At 37.7% G+C, this 23,017-nt stretch overlaps 1 protein-coding gene across 2 annotated transcripts in view; it reads left to right on the plus strand.

Moving 5' to 3' along the window:
• The first annotated feature begins 3,931 nt into the window (after positions 1-3,931).
• The window catches only part of RAC1 (Rac family small GTPase 1), a 75,928-nt gene continuing 56,842 nt past the window's right edge, over positions 3,932-23,017 (plus strand). For both annotated transcript variants that reach the window (XM_044660209.1, XM_044660215.1), the window contains exon 1: positions 3,932-4,236. In XM_044660209.1, coding sequence (XP_044516144.1) covers positions 4,202-4,236 — 35 coding nt within the window. In that variant the 5' untranslated portion in view covers positions 3,932-4,201. The remainder of the gene's footprint in view (positions 4,237-23,017) is intronic.

A 23,017-nucleotide genomic window follows, 5' to 3' on the forward strand; every position in this document is an offset into this window, starting at 1 on the left:
GAAGGAGAGGTGAAATGATTATAATCCCAATTCACTCCCTCTTTACCCCACTGATTTAGACTCACTACCTTCCTTTAAGGCTTAACTGGAGCAATAGTCTCAATGGAATCTTCCTTGATCCCCTCAGTTATGTGCTTGCTCACTGCCCAAAGTGTTTTGTATTTACTTGTCAGATTCCCTCCAGTATAGTCTGTCCTCAATGAGCTCACATTCTAATTAGGAAGACAACACAAAAACAACTATATACATACAAAATATCTATAGTATAAATGGAAGACGCCTCAGAGGGAAAGTACTAGCTTTGATAGGGACTAGGAAAGGACTCCTTTCAGAAGATGAGATTTGAGCTGAGTTTTGAAGAAAGCTAGGAAGCAGAGGCAAAGAGAAACATCTCAGGCACAGGGAGCAGCCAGTAAAAAGACAAAGAGTAAGGAGATAAGGTGTCATGTATGAATAATAATAAGGCCATTGTTGCTGGATTGTGGATTATGTTCAGGACAGTAAAGGAAGGATTATGTTCAGGACAGAAAAAGAATATTGGAAGGATGAGAAGAAGCCAGGTTATGAAGGGCTTTAAAAGCTAAGGGATTCTCTATTTGATTCTAGAGGTAATAAGAAAATCATTGGATTCTATTGAGTAAAGAGATGACACAGTCAGCCTCATGATTTAGGAAGATAACTCTGGCAGCTTAATGGAGGATGGACTGGAGTGTGGAGAAATGATGCAAGACCAACCAACAGGTTATTGTAATAGTCCAAGTCAGGGGCCAGCAACCTTTTTGGCCGTGAGAGCCATAAATGCCACATTTTTTAAAATGTAATTTCGTGAGAGCTGCACAGTGCGCGCTCCTGTAACAGCGCCTGAAAAAAAATTGACTTTATGGCTCCTGCAGAAAAAGCCATATCTGGCCCTCAAAAGAGCCATATCTGGCTCAAGAGCCATACGTTGCCGACCCCTGGTTCAAGCGATACTATGAAGGCCTTATCAGGGTTGTGCCTGTGGGAATGAAAAGAAGGGGATACAGGAGAGGTGTTTTGAATGACTTGGCAACTTGGATAATAGTGGGGAGGGGGGGTCAAAAATGACTCCCAAGTTGGGAACCTGAGTGATTGGGAAGATGATAATACCCTTAACAGCACTTCTGTCTGGAAAGGTGAAGGATAGTTCTGGAGAAAGATAATTAATTAAGTCTTGGACATTTTGAGTTTGAGACATATATATTTGCTATCTGGTCTGAGACATCCACTAAGCAGTAAGTGATATGTGACTAAAGATCAAGAGAGAGGTTAGGATTTGATAAATAGATGAAAATCATCTGCATAAAGATAACTGAATCCAAGAGAGCTGATAAGATTAAGAAGTGAGATACTATAAAGAGAAAAGAAAATCTATTTGGGAGACATACATGGATTGTGGATGTGACTTGAAGGGAGATCCAGCAAATAAAATTGAGAAGGAAAAGTCAAACAAATATGAGAACTAGGAGAGAAGTGTCATGGAAGCCTAGAGAGAAGAGAGTGATGGACAATGTCAAAGGTTGTAGAGAGTGCAAAAAAAGATGGAGATTAAGAAAAATCCAAAATATTTGGAAAGCGTTTAGAACTTTGGAAGCAGGAGTTTGAGTTGAATGATGAGATTGGAAACCAGTTTGCAGGGTGTAGAAAGGAGGATGTACACAGTCTTAGTAAGGAGTTTAGCCTGGAAAAAGGAGGGAGAGATATAGGACAACAGATAGCAAGGTTAGTCAGTTCAAGAAAATATTTTTTTTAAAAATGGGAGAGACATTGGCATGTATGTTGGCACAGTGGAAGCAGCCAATAAACAATGGGAGACTGAAGATTATTCAGAAAGTCGGGATGATGGAAGAGGCAATCTGCTGGAGAAGATGGAATTGAATGGAATCATAGAAGTTTGCTTTGGTAAAGAGAAGGTCTACCTTCTAAAGTGAGAAAAGGCCACCTCTTCAAATGAGACAGGGATGGAAGACATAGTAAGATAAGAGGTTGAATGTTTTAAGATGAAGAGGAAGAAAGAGGAGGGATCTCTCCTTGAATATACTCAAGGTCCTCAGCTGTGGTTAGAGGAGAAAGTACCATGGGAAGCTTGAATAGGGTTAAAAAGGTTTGGAAATAGGTACTGTGGTAAGTGAGACAGTGAAATGATTAGAGAGGTGTTAAGGGATTGCCTTGATGCAGTGACGGCTTAGTTGAAATTATGTGACGTAAATTTGTAGTAGTAGAGGCAGTTAGCAAAGTTTTCTCCAGCTTGATTTGGTAATACATGACTAAGAGTAGAGGTAGCAGAGAAGTGGGATAGGTCCAAATTTGGGGCTTGGCCAAGTATGAACAGTGATAGGCCCCTTAGCAAAGGAGTTGAGCAAAGAGGATGGTTTAGAGTTGAACTGATTCAACAAGAGGATGTAAAAAGGAAGATGGCCTGGGAAATACCTGAACAGAAAAAAGATTAGGGGTCATAGTGAAGGTCATAATTAGTTTTAGGGAAGGCAGAGAGAAATATAAAATGATTAAGACTGAGGAATAGGGAAGTTCAGGCATTTGAGGAAATATCTATAGGCATATTTAAGTCCTTCGTATGATGCTGAAGTTTAAGTGGAAAGCCCATAGGCAGATGTTGAATTCACTGAAGAAGAAAGGTGGGGTGTGTCAGCAGGTAATAGTTACCAGGATCCTGATTGGGTGATAAGTTTAGATTTAATGAATCTGAAAGGAGAGGTAAGAGTGATGTCTGAATGGCAATGGGAAGCAGTGATTAATTAGTCCAACACCCCCAACCAGGCTGGTGAATCAAACTGTAACCTGTAATAGAAATGTAATGGAAAAGGTGGCCAGAAGTGCACATACAACGCCTTCCAGAGATGAAGAACTTAATGTATGTTACTCAGAAAGTGAACTCCTCATGAGCAAGGCCTGCTTTTTATTTTCCCCTTCCTTTTTTCCCAGTGCTCACACACTGTACCAGGCATTCTGCCCATCTCTCAACACCCCCATTTTATTATCCAACATTTGTCCAGTACTGTGAGGCTTTCAAAACACACTTACTTCTACAATCTTAAATATTCTTAGGCACAACCCCCAGATGTAGGAAGGCATTTCTCCATTTTGCTAATACTCAAGGGATGTTAAACTACTTGTCCCCTAAGCTGTGAAGGACCAGAGAGAGGTCTGGCGCTGAAATGGTTTTTCGAAGTCCATCTAGTCCAATCTCCTCATTTTACAGATAAAGAAACTGAGAGTGGTGAGGTTTTCAAGTGACTTGCATAAGGTCACCCCCGGCAGTTGGGGGTAGAGCTAAGATGTGAATCCCAAGCATCTCACTCCAAAGGCTTGGGACTGTTAGAAATACGTGTTCGCCTTCCTAAATGAGCTGACGGTGGTCATTCGACCCGGACTCATTTGACCTCAACCCTCTCATTATTACCGGACTTGTGTGAGAAACAAACAAACAAAAAAGAAAAACAAAACAGGGAAGACCTAAGGCCATGAGGTTGTTGGGCCAATAATGACCATTGAGGGAGATGGGGTAGCAAACCATCCTTTTTTTTTCCTACAGCACCGCGGTCCTGTCGGGGCACAAGTTCTGACTAGGTCAGTGGCACAAACATGGCGGCTCCGTCTTCTTTCTTTCCCCCCACTCTCAGCCTCTTTCCCGTTCGCCGCGCGCCCCCGCCCGCGCCCAAACGAGGCCGCGCGCGAATGTCGAGTCGCGCGGGAGGCGAGCGTTTCCGTGGATTTTCGAAGCGGGACCTGGAGTTGGGGGCGGGGCCCGGGCCGGGAAAAGCGGAAGCGAGAAGGAGAAGGAAAGTCGAGAGAAACTGGTCCCGCCCAGATGGGGAGGGAGAAGGGAGCGGCAGCGGCGACAGCGGGTAAGGGGCAGGGGGAGGGGAGGCCGGATGTGAGTGGAGCGGCCATTTCCTGTTTCTCTGCAGTTTTCCTCCAGCTTTGGGTGGTGGCTGCTCCCTGGGATCGGCTTCTAGTCGGCTAAGGGGCGAGGCGGCGTGGACTGCGGTCCCCGTCTCCCCTCCCCCCATCCACGTACCGCTGTTCTTGGGTCTTCCCCGTCCTTGTCATTCGCCCATCCCGCTAGGAGTCCGTCAGTCCTTCCTTCTGCGCCCGGGCACCCTCGGCAGCCGCCGCCTCCACCTCTTCCTTCTCAGCCGCGGCAGCCCCGCAAGCCGCCCCGATGCAGGCCATCAAGTGTGTGGTGGTAGGAGACGGGTAAGTTCCCCTTTACTTCGTTCTCCCGCGCGTCTCCTCGCTCTCGGGGGACCTGGACTCGGCCTCTGCCCGGGCGGGGGTGGGGGGGGACTCTGGTGGCCGTGCGGGGGCGGGGACCTACGGGACCCCGGGGTGGGGCGGAACTTGGGGGCCCTGCTTTAGGAGCCCGAAATTGGGAATGTAGGGTAGCAGGCGGAGGGGGCTCCCTGTAAGGTGGGAGGGTGGGGACCTCTCGGAGTGGCGGCTTGATTGCTTGGGCTGGGCGAGCACTGAAGACACCCCGGGGTGGGGTTGATAGAGAAGGGATGGGGATCGGACTCCTAAGGGGGCCTGGGCTATAGCATTTACTAGCTCTTGGGTTTAGGGGTTGCATTTTCTCAACGTTGGCCTTTAAGAATCCGGTTCTCAAGTTGTGTGTGTGTGTGGGTTACCCTCTTCCTCCCTACCCCCACCCTAGTAGTCACTGTTCTCACTACCTTCCCCAAAGGGGTAGGTGGGAGAGTCAACCAACCTCTTCCACTATTTTCCTTGGATGGGATTAATATGTGTCTTAGGGTCTTGCCCTTACACCCCTTCATTCCCTTTTAAAGCGAGGGATTGATTAACCCAGCCAAAGGAAAAGAAGTGGGCTCCACCCTTTTGCTCAGTTCAAAAACCCAGCTTGGATTTAGGCAGAACTTGAAGTTAATATAATGCACCTCTGAATTAGAATGATTGTCTAATACTTTCCTAGTTTACTTGTAGCTTAGGTGGGAATTTGGTCTTTAAAAAAAGAAAAAATTTAACTTTAGTTAACAATAGTACAGTAACAGCAAGTAACTTATTGCGAGCTAGGTAAGGGCTTTAATGTTCTGTCATTAAGATTAATAATGTTTTATACACTTAAGTGTAGCACAGCGTAGTGAAGGTGATTTACTGGGACTGGTTATATGGTCTGAAATTTTATCTTCAAGGTTTATTTGCTCTTAAGGAGTTTTTACTTCAAGGAACCATTGGATTTTCCTTTGGGAAACTTAATATTCTCGTAGTAAAGAATTTCTTTTGAACACCATAGTGTGTCCAAAAAGTGTTTTTTTTTTTGCACTTATTTAATAGGTTAAGTATGGGATGCGAATCAGGCTTCCTGAGGGGAAAAATTGCTCCCTGTGACTGAAAACATCTCATTTCATTGCTGTGTAGCCGTGTTGCTGGGCTTATTGGAAAACAAGACTTGCCTTATGCAATTTATTCCCCCCCCCACCTCAGAAACAAATATCCCAGTGTAATCTGAAGAAAATTGTATGTAACAGTATTGCTTGTGTAATTTAGAGTTGGCCCAGGAGGCCTGAAGAATTCCTATTAGTTACATGAAATTTTTACAACAAATGAATACATTTTCCTGTGTTATTTGAATATTTTTATTGCTTAATAAACTCTCCAATAACTAATTACTGCTAGTTTAGTGATATATATGTTTATGCATATATATACACATGTATTTTGAAATCTGGCTTTTCACTTCGTGGTTATTGTTTTGATTAATACTTAGCTTCCTATTTGGGATTAATTTTGATTCTTGGAAGTACTTAAGATTTCTAATTGCAATATAAAATATAACAATCAGGTTGATTTTTATGATAAATCAAAAAAAAAAAATTTAAACCCTTACCTTCCATCTTGGAGTCAATACTGTGTATTGGCCCCTAGGCAGAAGAATGGTAAGGGTAGGCAATGGGGGTCAAGTGACTTGCCCAGGGTCACACAGCTAGGAAGTGTCTGAGGCCAGATTTGAACCTAGGATCTTCATCTCTAAGCCTGGCTCTCAATCCAGTGAGCTACCCAGCTCCCCCCTACCCCTCAATCAAATTTTAAAGCCATATTTTGAAGAATTGGAACATTTTCCCAGTCAGCAATAAAAATTGTAGCTAGAACTAAACATTTGTATATGGGTAAGATATGTTTAAACCTTTTAAAAGAAAACTATCCGTTCTGGAAAATGTTGAATAAGAGAGTATATAATAAAGTTATGTTAATCATGAAGTTGGGGTCCACTTGTGATTTCACTAGTGAAGAAATTTGTACTAATCTTGCAAATTTTAAAGGTAAATTCAATTTCATTTTTCTTTACTGTTAAGTTTCTTGAGTGACAAATTTGTGGCATAATTTTTTTTTTAAACTAGCTAGTTGTGGTCAGTTCCACATTTAGTCATAACTCAAATAATAAGTAATTTGACTTTAGAAGATTTGTGATTTCAGTGGTATATATACTTCATCTACTTTACAAGGCGTACTTTAAAAGTCCTGATGAGTTAACCATGGCCAAAAAAATTTGGATCAGTCAACTTTCTGGTGATGAACCTTGAGCCTCAATGAAAATAATTTGGGAAAATCCTTGTACAACTCACAGTTCCTCGATAGGCCCATGGCCCATGACTTGAAGCTTAGCTTGCCAGAGCTTACCTTCCCTGGCATAGCCTTTGAAAACCTAGCATCACTTCTAAGCCAAGATTAGGCATCAGAGTAGCCCATTACTAGAGGAGGAAGTAATTTAAGATACTTAAAAAATGGGGGAAAAAAACCCAGAGGGTTTGGATAGATTTGGTTTACTTAAACCTAATAGCAAATGGATTTTAATTTTTTTATTGATTTTGTTTATGAAGTAAAATATTGAATGTCAGTTATGCGCAATATATTGCTAGACATGGTAGCTACAAAGGAAAAGACTAAAATTCTGACAATGCTGTCTTTGGGGAGAGTCAGAAAGACCAGAGTTCAGTTCATACCTCAGGCACTGACCCTGGGCACATCACTTTATTCTCCCACTTCAACTTCAGTTTAACTTGTGTAAAATTCTGTAAAATGGATATTGCCTAATCACAATAATGCTGCTTTAAGGATCAAATTAGATTGTGTATGAATACCATATAGGTGTTAGCCAATTTGTACCCTTAAAGAAATTACTTTTTAGTTTTATCATTTTCTGTAATGCCTCTGGTTTTGGTTTGATTAGGGCTAGGTGGCATATAAATAAAATAGGCATTTTTTTTTTAAGAAATGTCACCTGGATAATTTTCCTATTTAAATAGCTTTTACTACTTTGAGTATAAGTATTGTAGCAAATGTTATTTTAATAAAGAGGTGCCTTGTTCAGCTGAAAAAAACTCAATTCAGTAAATATTTATGAAGGACTTATTACTACATGTGCTTGAGGCTGTTGTTAAGAATATTTTAATTGTTGACACTTTTTATAGAATTTTCTGTTAATTATAAGGCTAAATCTTGTCAGTTTAAGAAACACAATTTAGTATTGTGGAATCTTTAATTCTAAAAAAAAAAATTAATGGCTAATTCAGCACTAAAAAAACTGAGGCTGCACAAACTGCTAGCTTTTTTCTCTTTTGTTGAAAGAGTATTTGTGTCTAAAATGTGTCAGCAATTGGAGTGATGAAGCAAAAGCCTCCTCTTGTGGATGATATTGTATGTTTTGTAATACGCAGTATCCCTTAGTTTTAAAAAAACAAAACAGTATTCGTTTTCCAGAACATTTAAAAGCTATACTGCATTATTCCCTTTGAACTAGAATTATTCAAATGTAATCTGATTAGAAATAAAAATAAAAGTAAAATTAAATTTTTTAATCTTTTATTCTCTTTGGTAATCATGCCCATTACTTTTATTTGGTGAACCCCACATAATACAGTCAAGAAAGACTGAAGTCTCAGTTAAAGTCAGATTAATAATTGATATTATAATCTATATTAATAATGAGTAATGTACTAATATTTCACCAAGCAGCTTTTTTTCCCCTTGAGTTAACTGGGGGATCCAATGTTCAAATTAGAACAATTTGATAACATGGAAAATGCTATATCTGGCAAGGACTGTGGTTCATGCTGTGGAAGTGTTTATTTTTGATATGCACATCAGTTGTCTAAAGGACTGTGCCTTTCATGAAGTCTTCCTAAAGGGATGTCCCGAAGATACCCTACCTTCCTTTTAACTTTTTATGAAATACTTCTTACATTTACCTAGGTATATAATATGCACCTAGATATCTTTGGTTTGGGAGTCAAAAGATCTGAATTCAAATGCTGACTTTTGTTAACACTCATTACCTGGGGCAAGTCATTTGACCTCCCAGACAGGTTTCTTTGAGCACTAAATCTTTGATTCTTTGATTATATCTAATTCAACAAGTTTCAAATACATATATTTACTGTATTTGTGTACTCATTCTTTTCCAGGTTTACTATATCTTAACTGACTTTAAGTTGGCAGAACTATATAATGTGTACCAAACATCTTAGTACAGTTTCAAACTTTAATAACTCAAAACTGCTGAGACTTTTGGGACACCAAATGACATGCTATTTCAAACTAAAATCTTGTCAGTGTACAAGTACAAGTAAATGTTAGTTTCTTTTTAAAGAGTAGGATATTGGAGATTGGGTTGAAAAGTCAAGATGTATTTTTTGCTTTATTCTTAGATGTATACTTTTTATAAGGTCTTATCTTTAAAACTTGCTGTTTATTTTGTTAATGATTCTAAGTTTTCTGCCTCTGCATCAGCAAATGCCATCCAACATGAAGTTCTTCCAGGAAGGGAGGTATCTTAATCTGCTTCTGGGATCCTTTGCAAATGAAACGTTGGAAGGGAATATTTAAAGAGAAATTCTTAGAGTTGAAAATTGAAGTAGAATGATTGTTATGGAGTTAAGATCTAAAAGCTTGATTTATGTACCTGCATCAAGTGTTGAGAAGCATTGTAGTATAATGTACAATAGAAGAGTCTAATGAGTTGAGAAGACCTGGGATCAAGTCTTGGTCTCTTGGTATGGGAGCAGGAAATCACTTAAATCTCTTCGTGATCCCAGGCAACTCTTAACTAAATTACAGAAGACTGCCTGAGATTTCCCTGCATTGAAGTCTTAGCTTCTTATATTTCTATCATCCCCTTCTGTGCCATCCCCCCCCCCCCCCAAAAAAAGGAAAATCAGACTTTTAACCTTAGGTATTTTGACTACCTTGCAGGTGCCCAGAAAATACTATATTGATTTGAATAAGCCAAAAACCTATTCAACCAAATAACCAGTGGTTGGTTAATGATAAGGTTTTCCTTATTTTATCTAACATTTATAGTTCTAAATGATTTTTTTCTCTAAAAAATGTTTTGATTCTCTTGTCCATGAGTATGAAATTGATGTCAAGCTTCTATTTTTGAATTGTGGAGAAGCAGGAAATTCTACATTTTATGTGGTGAATTACTCATTGGTACTTGGGATTTGATTTAAAGCTCCTTGTTGTTCATTCATTTGATGTGTATAGATCTATGTGATCCCATGGACACTGACCATGGCATTTTCTTGGCAAAGAGAAATTGGAGTGGTTTGCCATTTTCCTCTTCCATTGTATCTCCATTTTACATCTGAGGAACTGAGGAAAATAGGGGTTAAGTGACTTTCCCAGAGTCATACAGCTAGTAGTATCTGAGGTTGGATTTGATCTTAGATCTTCCTGACTAGGTCCAGTACTCAATTCACTGTATCACCTAGCTGCCCCTTAAAAAATCTTGCATTGTTACAGTAAGCCTTTTCTTATCTTGTTAGATCAGTAAACTGTGAATTGAGTCAGTATTTTGTCCCAGAATCATAAAAATATTGGTATGGAATCTAGGACTTTGCTATTAATGTGTGATTCATTCCAGAATTTTAGAAGGTTGCTTAAAAGAAAAAAAATTGACTGACACCTTAGAATGTCTTTATTGCAGAAAAAAGGCTGGTTACATCTTCTAAGTTGAAAAGATAAACAAGTACTATTTGATGGTGTTTGATGGTGTTATATAACCGTATCTGGAAAATAAAGTATTTGAAAACAGGTTATTAGGTAATTTCTTAATTCTATAGTGTGTTTTTTACACAGTTTCTATAGAATTTTTCTTAAACCCTTACTTTCTGCCATAGAATCAATACTGTGTATTGGTTTTAAGGCAGAAGAGCAGTAAGGACTAGACAGTGGGGGTTGTGTTGTTCAGCTCCAAAATATCTTGAGTCCAGATTTGAACCAGGACCTTCTGTCACCAGGCTTGGCTCAATCCATTGAGCCAGCTAGCTGCCCCTTTTTAAAGTATATAATGCACATTCCACAACCACTCTGTGAGGTGTAGGTAGTACAAATATGGCAAATATCAAGAAAATAAAAATAATTAAGTTGCCTGAAAGGCACATTATAGTAGAGAAAAGGAATACAAATTTTTAAAAACATTATTTGTTTTAATATTGAGAATGTTAAGATAAGCTCTTATAAATGTAAGCTATCTGAAAAATTTTAAAGTTTTAGAACATTTTATTCTGAAATATTACAAGAACTTTACACAAGTGTTTTCTCATTTTAATAACCTCCCTCTGAGGTAAATAGTGAAAGTAATCATTAGCTTTTTTTATATATTGAAATGTGGACTATGATGTGTCTAAGGTCACAGTTGGTAATAAAATTCAGTTCTTCCTGATTCTTTTAAATATCCTTTACTAGTTTATAGTTCTACAGAATTGAATAGTGAAGGTATATCACTTTATAAAGCCCTTCATATTTCCACTATAACATGAAATACCACTTCAGTCCAGACATCTGTGGTGTGGTAGATTTATTTATATTTATATAGAGATTTTAAGGTTTCCAAATGATTTTCTCAGTAAGATAGATGGTACTGGTATGATTTCCACTTTATAGATAAAATGTGAGAGTCCAGAAAAAAGTGACTGTGGTCTCATAGTTGGTTATTGCATCTGAACATTCAGCATTTGGACAGGATTTAAAATTTTTAAGTGTTTTATTGGCTCCTTTGTTTTTATATCTGTAATGTCTAAATATACTTACTATTATTACTACCCCAATAGCCCTATCCCCTTTCCAAGGCTGCTGGTGGCTATTAAAAAAGCTGAAATGAAGACTAAAAACACAGGGTTCTTGTCTGATAGAATATAATATTTTGCTCTTGTAGTCCCTCACTTCTATCAAGAGGACAGAGGCATGTTTTCTTATCTGTTCTCTGGAAACAAGATTGATCATTATAATTACTCAGCTTTCTTTTAGTGTTCTTTTCATGTACATTGTTGTAATTATTGCATATATTGTTCTGCTTCACTCTTTTTTTTAAACCTTTACCTTCTGTCTTAGAATCAAAACTAAGTGTTGGTTCCAAGGCAGAAGAGTGGTAAGGGCTAGGCAAGTGGGGCATGTCTTGCCCAGGGTCACACAGCCAGAAAGTGTTTGAGGCCGCTTTTGAACCCAGGGCCTCCCATCTCCAGGCCTGGCCTGCCTTTCTGTCCACTGATCCACCTAGCCCCCATTTTTCCCTTTATTCTTGATACAAATCCTCCCATTTCTTTGAATTTTCACTTCTTACAAGTCAGCTATATTCATTTACCATAGTTTATTTAGCAGTTCCCCAATTAATAGATAATTGTTGTATGTGGTTTTTGTTTTGCCATTACAAAAAGCACTACTATTGAATATTGTGGCATAAATGACATTGCTTCTATCTTGCCATCCTTGGGGGGATAAATAGGTGTGAGTTTGGGGAGAAGGGGCAAAACGTCAGGTTTCTAACTAGAAACTGTTCTGTTGGAGTAATTTGCAACTCTACCAATAATGTTCCTCTCTTTATGAAGCCCTTCCAGCCTCTGGTATTTTCAACAATAATTATTTAATAATAAGATAGGAAATCAAAGTTGTGAGTTTTGTAATGAGGTTATAAAGGTGGATCTGTAAAGGAGGTTGATAAAACTGTAGGCAGTCAGGAAGCTAGTGTGGCTTAACCTCAAGCTGTTTACTGATGGTGCTGGATGTAGGAATGACCAGCACCCAGTGTCTAAGCCAGCCAAGGGATTGATGTAATTTCCCTTGGCAAGGATTGAATCCTCTTTAAGAAGATTGCCCTTCAGCCTCTAACCCGGCCGAGGAAGTAACTCCTATTGGATGACAATGAGATTAGATAGGAAGGGAAGTGTGGTGCTTCCTGTCTAATAGCAATGGAGTTACTCTGCCATCTTCCTAGAATCTTGATCAGCAAAGAGTTCAAGGTAGGAGCCACTAGTTCATAAGTTAAACTAAGGCTTTATTTGAAAGGTTGATTAGGGAAAAGGGTTTGGAGAGTAGGTTAGGAAGCCTATGAATCTAGTCTAGTACTGCCTCCTTAATCTAAGTTCAGGATGTTGAATGAACTTCCTTGCTATGATCTTCAGCTGTCCCAAGGGACCAGCCCTGGGACAGAAATAAATGATCTCTTGATGGTAATATAGAGCAGCCTCTTGATAGGGTATATCTAATTGGTGTTCCTATTGGGTCAGTAAAGTTCTCCTAAACCTACCTAGCCTAGGAAACTAAGACCCCCACATTCCTCCTCCCAGTCACTCTGGATCCCCAAGGGGTAGAAGTGAAGGTGAGAAGAGAAGTAGGGAAAGAACAGAATAGAACCCAGCCCTGGGTTTCCAGGGCTTTATATATACCCTGGCTCCAACTGGCAGTTGGTACTTGTCCTATGGCTCATGCCACAGTCAACATTCCAACCAGGGCAACTAACAGGTTGCCCCCAAGCAAACATGACAATATTAATCCTATATTATAGTTTTGAAAGTAAATTCATGCATATTATTCTAATTGAACATGTAAATGTTTTTGCTGACTCCAATTCATCTTTAGAAGCTAAAAGGGTTATCTATTATCTGGATACTTTGGTGGGGCTATTGAGATTTGCATTTTATTACTACCAACTGAAAGTAAAGCATTGATCAGTTAGAGCCAGCTATATCACGAATAGTTGATACCAGATTTAACTTTAGTTCTTTTTTTGATAAAGTGACTAGAGAATTCTGTAAACAATTTATACCTAAATTTCAACAATACATTTGACAGTTTCTCATGTTCTTGTGGAGAAGATCAAGATGTTGGCTACATGTACATTTGTTTGTGAGCTGGCTGGATAAATAAACTCAAGGAGTAATCAATCATCAGTGGGTCAGTATCAACCTGGGAAGCCTCTAATGTAATGATCCTTGGATCTACATTTGGCCCTGTAACTTTGAATACTTTTTTTTTTTTTTAACTCTTAACCTTTCATCTTAGAATCAATGCTGTATGTTGCTTCCAAGGCAGAAGAGCAGTAAGGACTAGGCAATGGGGTTTAAGTGACTTGCTCAGGGTTACACAGCTAGGAAGTATCTGAGTTCAGATTTGAACCCAGGACCTCCTCTCTCAATCTGACTCTTGCTCTGCTGAGACCCCTAGCTGTGACATTGTTGAACACTTAAAAAAAATCATTGGGACCAGCAAAGTGACTCAGTAGATTGAGAACCAGGTTCAAATCCAACCTCAGACACTTCTTAGCTGTGTGACCCTGGGCAAGTAACTAAACTCCCGTTACCTAGCTCTTCTTGCTCTTCTGCCTTAGAACCAATACACAGTTTTGATTCCAGGACAAAAGGTAAGGGTTTAAAAAATTATTGATTTAAATGAAAGTATATATGTCATACTTATCAGATTTGCAATTAGCATGCAACCGAGGTTAGCTTATATTTGATGCTAATTAGGATTCAAAAAATCTCTGTGGTTAGAATGATAATTGATCAAATCTAAAAATAAGCACTATTTTATGCTTTAAACTGAACTTGTGATTTCATTGGTATAAGGAACTCTTTAGGAATCTCCTGCTGGTGCAGATCAATTTATAATCTGAGATAATCATAGTTGATCCAGAGGAACACTGAGTTTAAATGATTTGGCTATAATCAAATTGCCTATATGTTTGAGGCAGGACTTCAACATTACTGTGACCCTTCTGTCTCTCTAGATGAAGTTGGATAGGGATAAATGAAAAATTTTCTGCCCCTAGAGACAAAAAAATAAACTTAAAAAATTACAGGATGTGATAGTTAATGTAGAATCACCTTGGGATTTTAAAAGATTTCAAGCCAAAAATGAATCTCCATTGTGATATACTAACCTCCAAAACCCTTTTCATGCTGAATTGGGGAGGTACTCTATTCAGAATGAGGGAGGTATTTAGTCCTTTTGCTCTGATTAAACAACTTTGGAAGTACTGTTTAGTTCAGATAGAGTAGTTTTTTTGTATCTGTACAAGCTTTATAAAATTCATCTTTGCCCTTTTTTTTTTTTAAGTCAAATTCAGTTTCGTTGAGGTAATACATTTAGGATTGGCAGTGAGCTTGGGGAAGGAGGCATTTGGCAGCTTCCTTTATTACCTATTTTTGCTAAGCAAATACTAAGCATTTGTTTCTGGAATGTCAGTACACTCTTAAATTTTGACACCCTAATACTGAAGTACTGGTTAAATGCACTCTTAATTACTGGTCTGCTCTGGTGGGATATCTTGAAGGAACTAGGCATGTTGTAGCCTGTTAAAGGGAAAAGAAATACTTAGGAAGCACAGAATCACTAGTTTCATTACTTCAGGAGCTGTCAGACTTGTAACATCTTGGCTCCTTTAATACAGGTTACAAATCAAACTTTGTCCTCTGTAGATAGGTCTTTCCCCCATAAAGAACAATTATACAAAAAATTATCAAACACACAACTCAGTTCTGTTCATTCTGATCTACAAGTATTGAAGAGCTTATATTAGGTGTCCATACCCACATATTAGTAGACAAATTGATATTGAAGAATTTATATTGTGTACATACTCCACTTTTTGATCTGCTTACTGAGAAAAGCTGGGAAAATTCTAAAGGTTCTTTCTCATTTCCCTTTAAAATTCCCACAGTTCTTCCCATTCCTCATGCATATTTGGAAAAGAAAAGTTCCCTTTCTTGAGAAGTGCCAATTTGGGGAATTTGGAGGGTAAATTTTTATTCTGAAATTTACAACCCCTAAAAAAGATAATTTCCATAAATAGCAGAACACCAAAAAAGAGAATCTAATATGAAATTATGAATATTTCAAACTGCTTTTTTTTAAGAACAAAGAAAATACAAATCCTACATGTTTTCAACTGCTTTTTGCTTCTGAACTTCTTTGTATTTAAAAAAAAGTTTTGATGAGCCTACTTGGGAGGCATAGTTGATATTCTTCCTCTCTCTCCACTAAAGATAGAAAGAGAAAAAAGAAACCTTGTAACAAGCCAGCATGGTTAAGAAAAATGATCCTACATGGTATCTATGTCCAAAAATGTATGCCTGCCTTTCTAACAAGAGCACAAAAGGCTTTATCCCAAGTCCTCTAGAATTAAGGTTGACCATTGCATTGAGCAGAGTCCTTTTTTTAATTTAATTTTTAAATTTTTTTCCATGGTTATATGATTCATGATGTCTCTCCTCCCTCCCCTCCCAGATTTGACAAGCAATTCCACTGGGTTATACATATATTATCACTCAAAACCCATTTCCATATTACTCATTTTTTGTAATAGAGTAATTTTTTCTTCTGCATTTCTACTCCAGTGGTTCTTTTTATAGATGTGGACAGCGTTCTTTCCTATAAGTTCCTCAGTTGTCCTGGATCATTGCATTGCTATTAGGAGCAAAGTCAGTTACAGTGTCAGAAGAGCTACAGTCAAAAGCCTTAAGGAAAATTAATATTGAATTGTATTATTAGTAATTATATGGATATGAAATCATTTTCTCCTTAACCTCCTATAGTCAAGCTGAAATAGCCTGCTTCCAAGCTAAGGTTGCTCCCACCCCCACCCTACTAGCTATCAAATGGGCTGGGGACCTTGTAGTCTTTTGTTAATATCTTGTGAAAGGATGGAAAGGTCCATGAGCCATGGTGAACTCTGATCTATTTGAAAGTAAGCTGGGAGGCCAGTTGGGTGGTTCAGTGGATTGAGAGCCAGGCCTAGAGATGGGAGGTCCAGGGTTCAAATATGACCTCAGACTTCTAGCTGTGTGACCCTGGGCAAGTCACTTAATCCACATTGCCTAGTCCTTACCCTTCCGCTTTGGAACCAGTATTTTGTATCAATTCTAAGACAGAAAATAGGGGTTTAAAAAAGGGGGGGTGCAGCTGGGTAGCTAAGTGGATTGAGAGCCAGGCCTAGAGACAGAAGGTCCTGGGTTCAAATCTGGCCTCAGACACTTCCCAGGTGTGTGACCCTGGGCAAGTCACTTGACCCCCATTGCCTACCCTTACCACTCTTCTGCCTTGGAGCCAATACACAGTATTGACTCCAAGAAGGAAGGCAAGGGTTTAAAAAAAAAAAAAAGTAAGCTGAACCTCATCTCAGAAAAAATAAATTAAACAAACCATCAATGAATTCCCTTAAGATTAAAAAATGCTCCAGGACCAGGTAGATTCACAAGTGAATTCTACTAAATATTTAAAGAGCAATTAATTCCAATACTATATAAACTATTTGGGAAAATAGCTGAGGAAGGAATTGTATCCCATTCCTTTTATGACAGAAATATGGTTCTGATACCTAAACCGAGGAGAGGGAAAAAAAAAAAGACCAATCTCCCTAATGAATACCAATGCAAAATTTAACTAAAATATAAGCAATGAAATGATAGAAATATATCACAAGGATCATAAACTATGATGAGGTGGGTTTATATCAGGAATGCAAAGATGGTTCAACATTAGAAAAACCATCAGCATAATTGACCATATCAATAACAAATCCCTATGATTTTCTCTAAAGATGCAGAAGAGGCTTTTGACAAAATTCAGCACCCATTACTATTATAAACACTGGAGAGCATTGGAATAAATGGAATATTCCTCAGAATGAGAAATAGCATCTAACTCAACCCATCAGAAAACATCTGAATGGGAAAGTAGAAGCTTTTTCAATAAGATCAGGGATGGAGCAAGAATGCCTATTATCACAACTACTATTGAGTATTGTACTAGAAATGCTAGCTATGGTTAAAAAAAAGAAGAAATTCAAGGAATGAGAATAGAAAATGAAATAAAACTAACTTTTTGCAGATGATTGGATGTTATACTTGGAGAATCAACCAAAAAATTTTATTAAAATAATTAAACAACTTCAGCAAAGTCGTAGGATGTAAAATAAACCCATAGTAAGTCATCAGCATTGTCTCTATATTACCAATAAAGTCCCAACAGCTAGAGATAGAAACATTAATCCCATTTAAAATAACTGGACAACATAAAATAAACCTCCCAAAACAAATCCAGGAACTATATGATGACAACTACAAAACACTTCACACAAAATTTAAGTTAGATTTGAACAATTGGAAAAACATTTAATTGGCTAATGGATAGGCTGAGACAATAAATGACAATTCTATGTAAATTAATTGACACATTCAATGTCATACCAAACTACCCAAATTATTTCATATATCTAGAAAAAATAATAATTTCATCCAGAAGAACAAAAGAATATCATAGGAATTAATGGGAAAAAAATGAAGATAGAGGTTACTATGCCAGATCTCAAACTATTTTTTTTAAACCCTTGTCTTCTGTCTTGGAATTGGTACTGTGTCTGGGATAAGGGCTAGGCAATGGGGGTTTAAGTGACTTGCCCAGAGTCACACAGCTAGGAAAAATCTGATGCCAGATTTGAATCCAGAACCTCCTGCCTCTGGGCCTGGCTCTCAAATTCACTGAAGGATCTAATCTCTCCGCCCCCCCCCAAAAAAAACTCCCCTCCCCCCACATTGTATTATAAAGTAGCAACCATCAAAACAATTTGGTACTGAATAATATGGAATAGATTAGTAATAGTAATGGTAATAGTAATTAATACTATTAATAATGTTAATAGTATAGTAATAGTATTAATAGTAATAGTGATTGAATACATTAGGTACTTAATACACGGTAGTAAATGACCATAGGAATCTAGTGTTTGATACCCAAAGACCCAAATTTTTGGAAGAAGGGCTCATTGTTTGACAAAAACTGATGGGAAAATTGAAAAACAGCATGGCAGAAACTAGACACAGGCCAATACCTCAATACGAATACCAATGTAAAGTCAAATTGGTCGCATAATTTAGAAATAAAGGTTGGAACCATAAACAAAATAAGAGGATCACAAATTAGTTTACCTGGCAGATACATGGATAAGGGAAGAAATTCTATCTAAGTAGGGCATAGAGAACATTATGAAATGTAAAAACGATAACTGCCTACATTAAAAAAGATTTTACACAAGTAAAACGAATGCAACCAATATTACAGAAGTTATACAAAAAACTGGAAAAATATTTATAGCAAGTATCTCTGACTAAGGTCTCATTTCTCAAATATATAGAGAATTAAGTTAAATTAAATTGAGTTAAGAATACGAAATGTTCCCCAATTGACAAAAGGTCAAAGGATATGAACAGGTAATTCTCCGATGAAGAAATTAAAACTGTCCTTAGTCATATAAAAAAACACTCCCTATCACTCTTAGAGAAATGCAAATTAAAACAACTCAGAGGTAACATCCTCACACCTATTAGAACTTAGGAAAATGATAGATGTTGGAGGAGATGTGAAGAAATTGGGACAGTAATACACTGTTAGTGGAACTGAACTAATGAAACATTCTGGAGAGCAATTTGGAACCATGCCCAAAGAATCATAAAACTGCATATCTTTTTTTTTTTTTTTTAATCAATCCCTTAACTTCTGTGTATTGGCTCCTAGGTGGAAGAGTGGTAAGGGTGGGCCTTGGGGGTCAAGTGACTTGCCCAGGGTCACACAGCTGGGAAGTGTCTGAGGCTGGCTTTGAACCTAAGACCTCCCATCTCTAGGCCTGACTCTCAATCCACTGAGCTACCCAGCTGCCCCCAACTGCATACCTTTTTTTTAAACCCTTAACTTCTGTGTATTGACTTATAGGTGGAAGAGTGGTAAGGGTAGGCAATGGGGGTCAAGTGACTTGCCCAGGGTCACACAGCTGGGAAGTGTCTGAGGCCAGATTTGAACCTAGGACCTCCCGTCTCTAGGCCTGGCTCTCAATCCACTGAGCTACCCAGCTGCCCCCCAACTACATACCTTTTGACCCAGAAATACCACTACTAGGTCTTTATCCCAAAGAGATCAAAGATAGGGGTAAGGACCTACCTTTACGAAAGTATAGTTCTTTTTGGGGTGGCATATAATTATATACTATTGTGTCATAAGAAATGATGAATAGAGTGATCACAAAAAAAACAAACAAACAAAAAAAAAACCTGGAAAAACTTACATGAAATGACACAGTGAAGTGAGCAGAACCCAGGAGAACTTTGTTCATAGTAGCAGCAATGATATGATGATAAACTGAATGACTTAACTATTGCAGTGTAAGGATCTAAGACATCTCCAAGGGACTAATGATGAAAAAGGCTATCCACTGCTATAGAAGGAATTAATGGAGTCTGAATGCAAATTGAAGCATATCATTTTTTTTTTTTTAACCCTTGTACTTCGGTGTATTGTCTCATAGGTGGAAGATTGGTAAGGGTGGGCAATGGGGGTCAAGTGACTTGCCCAGGGTCACACAGCTGGGAAGTGGCTGAGGCCGGGTTTGAACCTAGGACCTCCTGTCTCTAGGCCTGACTCTCACTCCACTGAGCTACCCAGCTGCCCCTGAAGCATATCATTCTTGATTTTATTTCCTCCATGAATTTTTCTCTAGTGTAAAAGATAGATGAAGGGCAGCTGGGTGGCTCAGTGGATTGAGAGCCAGACCTAGAGACAGGAGGTCCTAAGTTCAAATCTGGCCTCAGACATTTCCTAGCTGTGTGACCCTGGGCAAGTCACTTGACCCCCATTGCCTACCGTTGCCACTCTTTCTGCCATGGAGCCAATACACAGTATTGACTCCAAGATGGAAGGTAAGGGTTTAAAAAAAAAATTTATTAAAATTTATTAGAATTACTTGGATAGGTAAAAGATGAGAAATAGAAAGTTAAAGTAGCCTAATCTAGCTCCCAAAGGTTAAATTCAATGTGACCTCCAGCAGCAGCTTCCTTGGCAGGACACCAGAGACAGAGTGAGCACTTCCTGGTTTGCCTCTTTTTATCCTCTCTACCACATCTGGTTCAAATTCATGTCTGGTTCAAGTTTAGAGTCAAGTAGCCTGTTCCCAGAACACAAGAACATAGCTATGGTCACAGGCAGAGCAGCATCCCATTCTTGACCCCAGGAGAGGTGTGTAAATTCCCTACACATAGTAGGACTTGAAAATGACATATGACTTGGAATATGGCAAAAGAGCTAGGATTACAATCAAGAATCACCTACCCATATGTGGATAGGAGAGGAATTTGTATATAATCAAGAGAGAGCATTGTGATAATTTTGATTACATTTATTAAAAAGGATTTTGTACAGATAAAACTAATGTAGCCAAAATTGGAAGGAAAGCAGAAGATTGAGAGGAAAATTTTATAGATTGTTTCTTAGATAGTAGTCTCATCAAAAATATATAGAGAACTTTCCAAATTTATAAGAATAAGCCATTTCCCAATTGATAAATGATCAAAAGATATGGATGATTTTTGGGGTGAAGAAATCAGTCACATAAAGGTATGTGAAAAAATTACTGATTAGAGAAATTCAAATCAAAACAATTTTGAGATAATAGATTGGGTAAAATGACAAAAAGGCAAAATGACAATTGTTGGAAGGGATGTGGTCAACTGGGGACATTAATACGCCGTTGGTGGAACAATGAACCAATCTATTTTGGAGAGCAATTTGGAATTATACCCAGAGTTGTAAAACGGTACATAGTATGAAGTTTTAAAAACCAGTTTATACTGCAGATATTTGTTTAAATTTGAATAAATTCAAAGATTATTTGGTAAAACTGTGTATGTAGAACTTAGATCTAACAAGTTGGGTTTGTTTTCTCAGGGGGATCAGGGAAAAAGGAAAAATATGTTCCAAATTATTTATAGTAGCTTTCTTTATGGTGGTGGAAAGCTAGAAATCGAGGGAATTTCCATCAATTGGGAAATGGCAGAACAAGTTATGGTATATAATTGTGATGGAATACTATTGTACAGAAAGAAATAATGGGAAAGACATATATGAAAGCAATAAAAGAGTGAAATGAGTAGAACTAAGATAGCATTGTATACAGCTACAGAATTAATATTTGAAGAATGACTTGCAAATCTCCATCTCCAGAGGAAGAACTGATAAGTAGGAACACAAAAGACATAATTTATATCTGCATATTTTTGTTAGGTTCTGCAGGGAGGGGAGAGTGGGTGTGATACCTGGAAATGTTAATGTTACCAACAAACAAATTAATAAAATTTTAAGAGGAGAAAAAATCACGTACTCAGAAAAATTGATGCATCCTTTGGGGGAAAACATTTAACTAGAGATCTTTAAAGCATTTCTGATGAAAAAACCAAAGCCAAATAGAAAATTTGATTTTCAAATTCAAGGGTCAAGAGAAACATAAAAGATAAACAAGAAAGAGAAATCATTAGGTATTCAATTAGTTAAACTGTTTACATTCCTACATGTGAAGATGATGCTTATAATTCTTATGAACTTAATTGTTTCTAGGGCAGTTAGAAGGAGTATGTATAGACAAAGGGCATGGGTATGAATTGACTATGATGCGATAATATCCAGACAAACAAAATCAAGGTATGACAAAGAGAAACACACTGGAAGAATGACTCTAAGGGAGAGAATCTGATAAAGATCTGAAGTAAAAGAGGTGAGGAAGAGTTTTATAGGGGAGAAGATAGGGGGCATTGCTTGAACCTCACTCTCATTGGAATTTGCTGAAAGAATAATATACACAGTTTGGTTTAGAAATCTACCTTTCTCTACAGGGAAGTATGAGGGAAAGGGATTAGAGAAGGGAAGAATATTGATAATATGGAGTGCAGATTTGGGGAGGCAATGTTCAGAAGCAGAAGACAATTTTGTGGAGGATAAAGGTGAAATAGATTAACATGGGGGAAAAATAGGATGGAGGGAAATATATGGTAATCCTAATTGTAAATGCAGTTAATTCACCTATAAAACAAGTGGCTAGCACAATGGATTAAAAATCAAACATACCAAATTTTGTTTACAAGAAACACACTTGAAGCAGAAAAACATATAGAATAAAGGTAAATTCGTAGAACAGTCTTTATATGCTTCAACTGAAGTAAAAAAAAGCAGAGATCGTAATCATGATCTCAGACAAACCAGAAGGAAAAATAGATCTTTAATTAAAAGAGTTAAGGAAGGGGAAAAAACTACATTTTTCTAAAAAGCATGACAGGCAATGAAGTAATAATAGTAGTATTAAATATATATGCACCAGATGGCAGATTAAGAGATTAAAAATTAATTGGAAACCAAATAATCTTAAAGAATGATTGGGTCAAAGAACAAATCATGGAAACAATACTTAAATGAAAAAGAATGACAACAATAAAATAACATAGCAAACTTTATAGGATGCATTCAAAGCAGTCCTTAAGGGAAAATTTATATCTCTTGATGCTTATCAATAAAATAGAGAAAGAGATTAATTAATTAATTGAGTATACAGTTTAAAAAGCTAGAATAAAAACATGTTAAAAATTCCTTGAGCCAAATTGGAATTCCTGAAAATCAAAGGAAAGGTAAAATTGAAAGTAAGAAGGTCATTGACTTAATAAGACAAGGAGCGGTTTGGGGGGGAGGAAGGAGAGGGAGAAGGGAGAGAGAGAAACCACTGGTTAATTTGATTAAAAATCAGAACACAGAAAACCCAAAATAACAGTATCAAGAATGAAAAGGTTTAAATTCACTACGATTGAAGAAATTAAAGCAATTAGTAGCTATTTTGCCCAATTATATACAATAAATCTCATAGTCTTAAGTGAAATGG

This window comes from Gracilinanus agilis, chromosome 1, assembly GCF_016433145.1.
Source record: "Gracilinanus agilis isolate LMUSP501 chromosome 1, AgileGrace, whole genome shotgun sequence".
NCBI classification, from domain to species: domain Eukaryota; kingdom Metazoa; phylum Chordata; class Mammalia; order Didelphimorphia; family Didelphidae; genus Gracilinanus; species Gracilinanus agilis.